Below are 12,036 nucleotides of genomic sequence, written 5' to 3' on the forward strand. Positions count from 1 at the left end.
TAGTATAAAATATAGCAAAAGGTAGCTACAAAAACAGAGAGAGAGAGAGAGAGAGAGAGAGAGAGAGGGGGGGGGATTAGAACAATAAGACGTCATTAGAAATAGTCTTAGTAATAGCTCTTCCCTAGCTACTACTTTCGACCATCCTCAGGATGTTAGAGTACCGATGAACAATCCTACTACTCCTATTACTCTTCCTGGTCCTTCTCCTACCACTACCACCACTACCACCACCCTCACTGTCACTATATATATATTATAATTATCATACCTACGACTTCCCAGTGGTTTTGTATATTTCCCCTTTGCATTGTTTCTTTACCTGTACGGCTGGTAAGTACGGGGTACCTCAGTGTTACAGAGCTAGCTAAATCGTCATTGACTCTTTACTATTATCGAGGAAACATTGGAGGATACGCATACTATAGTTACATATATATATATATATATAACCAAACGCATGTGCATGTCGAATTTACTGCATGTGATTGATTTTACACTGTCCATACTTTCCATTTGATAGATCTTGAGAGATCAGGTATTGTTATGTTACACGCTGAGTGGACAAAACGATGCGTGTGATTCGAACCGTGGGGACATTGTGCGCGTCGCGTCATACGTTTTTAATCGAAATTGCATACTCTTATCGTTTGTCTATAGCAAAGAGAAAAAGGCAAAATTTATTTCGTAAAATAAATGATCGCTGCCATTCATATGACGGTTCGAACCACGCGAGCTAAATAATGTGAGGCAAAAGGCGTCGTCGAATAATAAACGCGATGATTTGAACGGAAATAGAGAAAAGTCGACGCCAAAGAATCGGAGCCACGGCGAGCTCGTCGGAAAAAAAGAAAAAAAAAAAGAAAAAAGGAAATAGAGTCAAGATAAAAAGGAAAAAATAGGAAGAAATCCTTAGGGCGAGAGACGAAACGGAATTGCTCACTATTAACGTTTAATTTAGATGGAGCTGCAGGACGTGGTAGTTAGCGATTCGCGGGCCGGAAGTCTCGAAAGTCTGACGCGCACCGGTGAGAAGCTGCATCCGCATAATCCCGTCGCTCATCCGCCAAGACATCATTCCCGCTCTCCAAGTTTAAGGCAAGTCGAGAGAGGCCCTCTGATCTTTTGCTCTCGTTCAGCCGGACTTCGCACCCGAATAATCGTCTTCTGTTCCGTTCGCAGGAGGCATTCGCCGGTCCTGCAGAGGTCGCCATCGCCGCGAAGACACAGATACGATAATCACGGTCATCCTTATCACGATGGGCCAGGATTCAGCGACACGGTGAGCAACGTGGTCGAGATCCAGAGGCACACGCATCATTCACACATGTCACAGTACAATCATCGGCACAGAATACGGGGTGAGTACTTGTCCAATAACAATTAAATATGTTATCTCGAGCGAATCTCCGACTGTGATAAGAGCGAGAGAGTTGACCTTGACTTGGTCGACGCCACGCGAGCGACGCCTCGCGATTGAAAATCTCGTAATTCGATCTCGAGGACGAATGTTCCGTGGCTCGACAGGCCGCGTGAGATGTTGCGAATGCGCTGCAAAAGGTTCAAATATATTTTAATTGGCTCGAGGCAGAGTGACTCTGGCTCTGTGTGACTCGATGTAATACGTTTCTTGATTCTGTTCTGTTATGCGCAACGCAGACTATTACGACCACTGCGACTATTACGACGATGGTAATTCTTTCACGAGAACCATTTAATAGATCCTTCCGTTAATTCCCATGCAGTTTTCATGACTTCTGTCGGCTTTAGCTCGTTTTTCGAAACACTCTAACATCACACCGTTATACGACTTTCCTTAACGTTCGCTTTAGTTACTCTTGTAGCTTCTTACCTCTTCCCTAGTTCTTCTCTCTTTGGTTTTTTTTTTCTTTTTTCTTTTTTCTTTAACAGCCTGTAAATAACCATTGGTTGATGATTGTCTCGTAAAGTTTTTTTTTTACACGTAGAGTTCATGTTCCATGACTTGGTAGCCTCATCGAGGAATATTATCAAGACGTATTTGATCTTGACTCGAAGGATTCGATTGTCTTTGAGGAATAGTCCGATACAGCTTGGGACCATTGAAATTTCACGAGTCTCGATATCATCTCCTCGAGGCGTCTCCTCTCTTTTACATTCTACGGCTCTAACAGTTTTTCACGTTTTGCTGAAAAAGTGTCTTCAAGTAGAATACTTTTATTTTGTTTTGCACGTAACCAATCAGCACGTATAACCGCGACAGTCACTTTCGTTAGAACCGGTAGTCGACATGGAGGCTGATTAACGCGTTACTCCAGATTCACAGAATTTATCTTTTCTTTTACTTTTGTTCGTTTTTCATCTTCCTCGCGGACCCATACCCGAATTCTTTAGAAATTCGTTTTCACCTGTCGACTGCTGGCGTGTGACGCGTTTGACGCGTTTGACGCGTTTGACATATTGAGACTTCCGATGGCGACTTTGAACCAACCAATTCTTTAAGCAGTGACGTACAAACGCGGAGCTGCGTACTCGACTACTAGCTTCTTAGCTTTTGCTTGAGCTTTTGTGCGATTGTTACACAGTAGTCTTGAGATTATGATCCGTCACTCCAATTTCTTGTCTTTATGTATCCCTTAGATTAGTTTTCTTTATAGTATTTCGACTATTGTATATACTGTGATGTTTCAATGTCGATATTGTCTTTCTTTTGTATCGAATCAAGGACTCCAATTTTTAGCCTCGCATTCATTAAAATTTCCTCAATTACAAAGGGGTGTAAAATAAGTAGTAACGAAATTGGCCTCCTTGAAGTTTATTGATTAGTGTTATGTGCACCTTTTTGTTTGTCCAATAGATTACTAGCACAAAGTGCCTTTTTATATTATTTTTTAATGGAGAATTTGTATACCGAGCAGTAATCTGAAATAAAGCGTGCATCCCCATGCAATGACGGGACGACAATTTAAAGAATCAAGAGATGGCAAATTATGAAGCTCCAGTATAATTATTCTCCAGCCGTCCGACTGGAATGATCGTGGCACTCTAGCATATTAATACTACAGTAGAGTGTCACGATAATTTCAGAAAAAAACGTAATATAGTAGCTGTCCCAGCCGAAAACTTGAAATCATAATAGATTAATGGAGTAATTAGCGTTGTCTGTGGTCAGGTCGGGAGTTCAGTTTCCATTTTGAAAAACTATCTCTTGTCATTGTTCTATACGTTGAACTGAGCTTGCGAGCCGACCATAGAGCGGGAGTGCAAAACAACTTAAGAAAGTGTAGAGAAAAAAAATGGAATGCCATAGCACTAATGCCAAAAACAAAGAAAATAGTTGAAAAGTTGAAATACGCAAAGTGGGAATAGTGAAAAACTGGTTTATCAGGTTCATGGAGCGCGTCGACCAGTCCAGCTAGGTCGCCAAGTCCTGTGCGCCGAATGGATCACAGTCGCCATTACGGTACAACGAGTCTGGAGCAGCGCTCGCGAAGTCCGAGTCCCGTAGGCGGGAGGCAGCCAGCGCAACCGCATCATCTCCATCAGCACAGCTACCCGGTGCTGGTGCCAAAGAGGGGCCAGGGTCGCAGGCTGCCGCCAACGCCGAACAAGCCCTCCACCCTGCAGCTCAAACCGGCGAACATAAACTTTCCTAAACTGAACGCGTCTCCCACGCACGGGGCGCACATGGCCCACGTAGCCGGGCCTCATGTGCCAGGCCACGTGGCCCCGGGCAACGCTGCCGTTGCCCACTGTCCACTCAGTTTCGAGCAAGCGGTGGCCATGGGACGGGGTGGCCGGCTGCTCCCGAGTCCAGTGCCGAACGGCTACAAGCCGCAGCCTTCGCAACCGTCGCAACCGTCGCAGCCGTCGCAGCAGAAGCAGAGGACGCCGAGGTCGAGGCACTCGGACAGCGACGAGGACGACTGGTGCTAGCCAAAGTGGGACCCTGGACGGTGGTCTGGTGAAGTAGACGCTTCTCGGGGTCTTTCGGTTTGCGCGTGAATCCCAGATTATCGAATTCGGGTCTCTTTGGGCTTATCGTATTGCTTTAGTGTACTATCGTTTTACTTTGATATATCAGGTTTCTTTTGGTTGTTCTTAATCATTGCGTCACACCGCTGGAGGCAGTCGGTTTGAGATGCGCTTCGACAATGCGATTGGCAAAGAGATAGAGAAGGAAGGAAGAGAAGAGAGCCAGCGAGGAAACGGGCGAACGAACGATGGCGTCGATCGCGTCGATCGCGTCGACCGGGACGACCGGGACGACCGGAAGGGGTCACTCAATTGATTATTGTGCTGCGGCAGCACCGGCGCGACAAACACACGTCCGATAAATGTCTCTACGATCTGTTCCGAGAAAGCGAGTAAAATCCTCCCTTTCGATTGGCTCTCTCGAGGATCGAGCGAATTAGAGGATCCGTCGGGTGGATCGGATGAATATACATATACGTACACTCCCCCAGTGCAAAAAGGGATTTAATTATATATGTGTAAGAAATATATATATATATAGGGAGAGAGAGAGAGAGAGAGAGAGAATATAAATTTCTAGTGAATGGGGGGTCGAACTTTCACCGTAGAGATAAGCTTGCGGGAGAATACAGGATAACAGTTAAAAAGACGAAAAACTATGAAAGGGATAAACACTGCGAGAACCGTACGAGCGTGACTACGAGAAAGGCGCATACGCAACAGTCCTTTAAAGAAAAAGAAAAAAAGAAAAGCTTCGAGTTTATCAGGTTTTTATCTGTCCCTCGTTGAAATGTCCGATCTAACGGGCGGAATTGGTATCCACTTTTTATACGATTTTCTTGCGATAAAACCCTACGTTTGAATTAATAGTTGCACTCGAGGTCGTGAATCTACGTACTGGAATATTTACGCGAAACGGAGGAAACGTGAATGTCGCGTTAATGATTAAAAAAATGTCCGATTTCCCATAAGACTAAAGTCACGACTGACAATGAGTCAGGGGAAGTCACGCTCGAAGCTTCTCGCAAGCACAGTGCACCCTTTTGCAGTTAGCTGTCTTCTTCTTGTCTTTTGTTTTTCGTTTCACTTAACCGAAAAAGTGAAGCGACAAGGCGCGTTCTCGGATTGTCGAATGGAGTCGCACGCGACAGCCGCGAAGGGGAGAAGGCGGGGAAGAAGGTGGAAAAATAAAAGAAGTAAGAACCCGATCCGACGTAAGGGAAGTGCTGAGGACTCTAAAACAATTGTTCATTAATGAATTCACCGACAAGTCGGTGTCCCACTGTCGAAATAGACGCGGAATCGACTGACAATCGCAAGTGGGAAGCCGATGCGTCACTACGGAATAGCGATGATGGTTGCGCGCGAGGATATTAGGCCGCGTGGACACGGAGGTCCCTTTGGGTTATTCGTTTGTCCTGCGATTTGTCAGTGTGTATGGCGTGCGTTTGGTGCGTCTGATGCGTCTGATGCGTTTGGTGCGTTTGGTGCGTTTGATGCGTTTGATGCGTTTGGTGCGTTTTGTGCGTTTTGTGCGCGTGCAACTCGGCAGGATCTTCGCGCGCATTCACTCCTCACTTTGCATAGTAGAAATCAATGCCGCGTTTTCACTACACTTATTAAACTACATTACCCTATAGAACTCGTAGTGGACGAGAAACGTGCGTGAAAATGTAGGAACGAGAAACAGGCTGAAAGAGGAGCAGTGTGCATGGAGTGCATGGAGTGCATGTGAGTGAAAGAAAAGGAGCGTGATTGTGAAACGAGAGAGAATCTTGGAGTATATGTATATGTGCGGCTGGGAAGAAGAGTTGAAAGGAACGTGAGAAATAATTGTGGACAAGATAGGAGAGCAAAACCCGAACGGAATGAAAGATTTCAACGAGTCTCCGCAATTGTACGCAGTCCGATTTTTGCAAGGCAGCCACAAAAATTACTTTAAGCGAAGATAAAGAATATCGAGAGCAAACGTATGAAATAATGGTTCAAAGAAATCGCGACGGCACGGATATAGATTAGCATGATGAACGAAGGAACGGAAATCGTAGAGATCTGAGAAATCTAATTGTAAGAGAAAGAATTAAAAGAAAAGAAAGAAAAAAAAGTATGGTCTGCTCTGGAGGGTAATTTCGCAGGGGAAAGTGTAAATCGGGAAATAAAAAGACGGCACGGAAAGTATGCATAGAAATACAAAAGTAAACAAGGGATAATCCTTTGCGAAAACGCGAAGATGATCTTTCAGTTATGATTAGATATTAAATGGCGTGCGCGACACGGAGGTGCTGAAATCCTGTTCATCGTCGGTTGCCAATCCAGGGATTTTGTGGTTCCGTCGTTGACGCATCGCTCCGTCATTCGTTGAATTTAAATGCAAGTTGGGCGGGGAGGAGGGGGAAGTGAACATAAAAAAATTTAGCTAAGCGAAAGAAATGAGCTACGGCGATTGACAAGTGTACAGCCAGATTGGTTGATGCGATTCTAACGGCGCGACGTGCGCGGGAGGAAATTAAAATTAATAGTATTAAAGAAAATAAAAAAGCTCTGAGGGAACCGAACGAAGAAATAGTGCGGATAACTTGATAACGAAGGACGTAGATGATAACGTCGATGATACGTTACACGTGTTCGGGCATGGCCACACAGGAAAATACGAGGCGACTAGTCCAAGTGAATGTGGAACACTCGGTAGATTCGTTATCGGTGACACGTGTGTCCACAGAATGATACAATTGTGTTACGAGACCGAAACATGGGAAAAAAAGAAAATGAATACGTGAAAGGAAGATCGTGCCAAAATGGACATGAGGACGTGAGAAACGAAGGAGCGGCGTGTAGAGATTCGGTAGCCAAGCATCGGAAACATACGAGAGGAAAAGGAAAAGCGAAAAGACCTTACGTAATCCCAACTTAACGTAATCGTAATCTGTAGAAAGAATCGCATTGAAGAGCGAAAGATGTCGGTTAAAAGGCTGCGAAACTTAAATAAACGAAAGATAATAAATAAATGAAATCGAATGGGAGACGACGCGCTTTAGTTCACGAATTCTCCGCACTTGTATAATATTGCATATAAATTAATTAATTAATTACTTACTTACTCTTACTTACTTACTTACTTACTTACTTACTTACTTACTTACTTACCTATCTACGTATCTACTATTTACTTATACTATTATTATTACAATAACTACTTTACTAAAGAAGAAAAATCTACTCTATCTAAATACCCACTATTACAATTACTCTACGTACCGCTACTACTACCACCATCACCACCACAACCATTACCACTATTCTTCTACAATGAGAAGAAATAAGAAGAAAAAGTACTATTACGACTATTACTACTACTACTACTACTACTACTACTACTACTACTACTACCGCTACTATTACCATTAAACTAATGAAGAAATAAATAATACCTACCACGTGGCTGCGTAAGATTTTCACTACGTGCGTGTTTTATTAGACGAAATAGATGATGAATTATTTGAGAATTTGAGTTCTTCGTGACGAGTGGAAATGTGCAAATGTGCAAGTGCGTAAGTGCGTAAGTGTGCAAGTGCCCATGTTAATATACGGTCGGTTCGCGTGTATCTCCGAACGGGAATTATATAACTAACACGTTAAATATACTGCCAATCGTGTGGGGTTTAAAAGAAAACAAAAAAAATATGTGAAAGACAAAAGTGAATTGGACAAGAGTATAAATGTCTGAGCGTTGTACATAATGTGTGTATTATCCCAAAGAAGCTGCTGGAAATATAACTATGAGGCAAGGAATATAAAGAGAGAGAGAGAGAGAGAGAGAGAGAACGAAGGAGAGCACAGTTATCATTAAAATTACGAAGATGATCAAAAGTGGAAGAAAAAAAAGCGAGATAAGGAAAACAATAAGTGGTGTTAGTTTTGAATATTTCAATGCTTGCGTGTGGGCCAGATGTGTGTGAATTGCAAATATAATATAAATAATTAAGTAGTCATTCGGAAAGTGGCAAAGTTATCGCTCTATTTCGGGCCGTAATGCAATTCAGGGGGTCTTTTCGAATTACCTATTACGAATTATCAAATTACTTTTGTCCCCTTTACACTTTTTCATTTTGATATTTCTCACGTCGACACGATTCGTTGTTGCCTGCCTCCTCACTCTACTCGTAATCAACTGTTATCGGAGCATGTGGGATTTCCCTATACATATTCACATATATATATATATATATATATATATCCCCCTGTTTACAAACACACACACACACACACACAGAGAGAGAGAGAGAGTTGTTCGGTTCTCGAGGACCCCCTGGGAGCTTTCGTAACGTTTAATCAGAAAAATTGCGTGTGGTTTCTTCCCTTAAGTGCTTTACAAAACTCTGTCGTTATTCGTACGTCGCGTAACGTCGCTAAAAGTAAATTTAAAGAGAGAGAGAGAGAGAGAGAGAGAGAGAGAGAGAGAGAGAGAGAGAGAGCATCAGGAACGTGTCTCCGGTCGAAGCGAATGAGTGAAACGAAAGGAGAATAAAAGTGCGCGTGAATTGATGAATCTACTGGAAGAACGAAGGAAGGAAGAGGAATGAGTAGCAGCTGGGGAGGCGAAAAGGGTGGATGGTACGAACGCGATGCGTGCATAATGCCTGTGGGGTTAAGATTAAATATTATTACAATGTTTTTCTGTGATAAATCCAAAAAATGAATCTTAGTAAGACGATGTATTGTCCCGTCGTGGATGGATTCCGCTGCTATCGCGTATTCACGATTACGTAACCCCGATGTGTTTGTAATAATATTGAATTGCACGAATGAAAGTGAATTAGTGAAAGAGTGAAAGAGTGAAAGAGTGAGAGAGAATGGGAGCAGAGAACGCTTCTGCAAAATGATGATGAATGTTTAAAATGCTTCTAGTCTGACAATGAGTGAATTCTCGAGTGACTGGATGAATACAGAGTTCAATGAGAAATTAATCCAAACTTAATCTTAACTTAGACTTACTGCAAGCAGATGACCAAGATCTTTAACGATGAACTACCGTTAAAACACTAATTAAAGTTAAACGATACGAAGTGAAAGACGAGTGATAGAGAGAGAGAGAGAGAGAGAGAGAGAGAGAGAGAGAGAGAGAGAGAGAGAGAGAGAGAGAGTGTGATTGAGAAAATGCTTGAAGAAAACGATGAGTTTACATGAGTAACACTTTACGTCTAATGAAAAAAAAGAGACAAAACAAAAAGACTCTCGTAGGTATTTACGATTATTAGCGTTAAGAGTGTAATAATAATTGCCGTAGCCAAGTGTGCGTGTGTAAAAGAGATTATTGGCGCTGTGGCAACGCGATACGAACGATACTTGTAAAACGTATGTAAAGATAGAGAAGAGGAAGAGGCGGAGGATAAAAGAAAGAAGGAAAGACAAAAGGACTTTTAGCACATACGTTAACGATCGGTAAAGGCGAAAGATAAATGTAGCTGTTTCTATACCGTATTATTAAAATTGCATAGCATGTCGCCATTTTCTTATATCACGAGGAGAGAATTCATCTCGCAAAAGTAAATAATTTAAGGTCCAGCGCGTCATCGAGCACCGAAGTTGCGACGGTCAAGCAAAGAGGGAACAGAAATATTTTTATTTTATGTTTCATTCGTTTGTCTCTTGGGGCAAAAACTAAGTTTTTTTATTTTTTATTTTTTATTTTTTTTTAAAGAACAGTAAGACGGATGTTTTCTTCTTGTTCGTTTATGTATATATATCATTTTTCGAGTCGGTAGATTTTTGAATCTCGTTAAGTAACTTTGCTTGGGAAACGTTAGCGATTGCGCGGGTGGGCACTCCGATGTTCGATCGCGTTGCGGTCGGCCATTATAAATGATAACCAAGGTGAAAGAAAAAGAGAAGTTATCAATAAATAAAACTGCTCCCGTGCATTTTTTGCGTCGCCACATTTATTGTCTCTCGTAAAGAAAATACTACTTAATATTGCTAATGATAACGAAAAAAAAAAAAAAATATTACATTCAAGTTTAATTCATTATTCTGAATTATTATACAGATTTTTCAAGACTATTGAATTACACGATATGACGTAAAATTGAACGACGTACTAAGATCCAATATCCTTATATCCCAATTCGCCTTCCGCCATTTTACCCACCACCAAAACATGTATGTACATATACGTATACTATGTACATGCGAGTACGATGAATATATTGTATAAAGGGGAACCAGGAGAGAGAGAGAGAGAGAAAAAAAAATAAAGAAAACTATAGACGCGCGCATGCGAAATCTACGAGAACGATGAAAATTATACAAATTATAAATATTGATTACTGTAAAAGTATATAGATATATAATATGGAATTATAATGTAACATTATTACGATGATATACATATGCATATACATATTATACACACGTGCAAATTTAGCACTTGCGGTTCTAGGAGTCAGGACCTAAAAATTAAAAGGAAGACAAAAGTATCTCATCGACGTGATTCCCTCGTTAATGTCCTTTTTCGAGACAAAAAATAGAAACATTCCTGAAACCGAAAGTGCGCAGATTCGAAACGAGGCGAACGAAGGCAAGAGGGAAGAAATATATGGTGGAAAAAAAAGAAAAAAAAAAAGAATAACCGCGCCAGAGATTTTCGTCTCGACGCGCGTAACGAGAGCGGCGACGATAAATGAAAAATCAACTGACGCGCCCCGTATTTCGATCAGTGAGAGATGAATCATTGATAAGACCGTTTAATCGATTAATTAACTTAGATACGATTTCATTACTTGCATTTAATAAAAAAGAAAAGACACGTAAAATACTATTAAGATTTTTTCTACTTATCTATATATAATAATAATAATAATAATAATAATATACGCATAGACACGTGCGCGCGCGCGCGCGCACACGCAGAATCTCTCGTACACTCTCATCCACACACAACACCTTCCGTCTGCATATATACGCATACAGCGTGTCGCACAAAATGCGTCGCGTTGATCCATATGATCTACACGAGAAGAATCCTCGATCCCTACGACAGACTGTATGATATATGCCCAATTGCCCATGGCCATATGTGTGTACCATATATGTATAAACAACTTAGGAACTCGTGGCCACAGTAATATAATTACCCTGTCGATATAACGATAATAATAGTAGTCGTAGTAGTAATAATACTAATAATAATAGTAATAACAATAACAGGAATAATATCGAATAATAACGAAAAATAAGGAAGCCTCGTGCCGCGAGACTGATTGCTGCGTGATCGCCTGCGTGACTTAAGGTGAATCCGTCGTTCGAGCGAGACGCGATCCGTCAGACTCGGATGTGACGACTGATGCTCGATGGTCTCTGGATTAGTCGGGAGGCGCGGATGTCGCTGCGAGGCGGCGAGGCTCCGCTATAGGGTTTCATACTTTTGCAAACAGTAGATGTCGAGGGGCTGCGTCGACTGTACTTGATGCTCCCTGACGGGCTGATTATACCGTACCGTCTATATTTAACATTATAGATTTATCTGATGATAAATATACGATTAGAACGAGACGCGAACGATGCCCGAGAGCTTCACCCACTATTTTTATTCGTCTCTTTCCATTCTCATTTTTATTCATTTCTTCTCATCTTATTTCGCTTTACGTTTCAAATCTATACTTCGCTTAATTACTCGGAACGGAACTTTAGAATAATCATTATACTGATAATAATAATAATAATAATAATAATAATATTGGGGATAATAATCGGACTGGGCTTCACGACGAAGAAGCTGCCGTTTCCAAGATTCGACGACGGACTCGCGTGGAAGGGCTGACGAAGGGCCAAGCAGGAGGATGAACGGACCCACGTTCGCACTTGCGCGCACGCACAAACGCACAAACGCACAAACGCACGAAAGAGGAGGTGGGGGGGGGGAGAGCTATGAATAACAATAGTATTTTGCTGTTGGCATTTAGCGACACTGCGTTGTGTGCGCGTGTGCGTGCGCGTGCGCGTGCGTGTGCGTGTGCGTGTGCGTTACTCCGCATGAAAGTTCAGCCGAGTGAGTGAGTGTGAGTGATAAAGGTATAAGGGGTAGGA

The 12,036-nt window shown here is 42.0% G+C and overlaps 1 protein-coding gene across 6 annotated transcripts in view; it reads left to right on the forward strand.

The window, feature by feature from the left end:
* Window positions 1-11,502, forward strand: part of LOC107274211 (voltage-dependent calcium channel type A subunit alpha-1) — an 83,033-nt gene extending 71,531 nt beyond the window's left edge. For 5 of the 6 annotated variants that reach the window (XM_025091455.1, XM_025091456.1, XM_025091454.1 and 2 more), the window contains 4 exons: window positions 962-1,098; window positions 1,183-1,361; window positions 1,660-1,692; window positions 3,368-11,502. In XM_025091455.1, the coding sequence (XP_024947223.1) occupies window positions 962-1,098; window positions 1,183-1,361; window positions 1,660-1,692; window positions 3,368-3,915 (897 nt within the window). In that variant the 3' untranslated portion in view covers window positions 3,916-11,502. The remainder of the gene's footprint in view (window positions 1-961; window positions 1,099-1,182; window positions 1,362-1,659; window positions 1,693-3,367) is intronic. The other variant, XM_025091459.1, reaches the window with a different exon arrangement.
* The last annotated feature ends 534 nt before the right edge of the window (window positions 11,503-12,036 follow it).

This window comes from Cephus cinctus, unplaced genomic scaffold (genome assembly GCF_000341935.2).
Source record: "Cephus cinctus unplaced genomic scaffold, Ccin1 Ccin1_scaffold2529, whole genome shotgun sequence".
In the NCBI taxonomy this organism is placed as follows: domain Eukaryota; kingdom Metazoa; phylum Arthropoda; class Insecta; order Hymenoptera; family Cephidae; genus Cephus; species Cephus cinctus.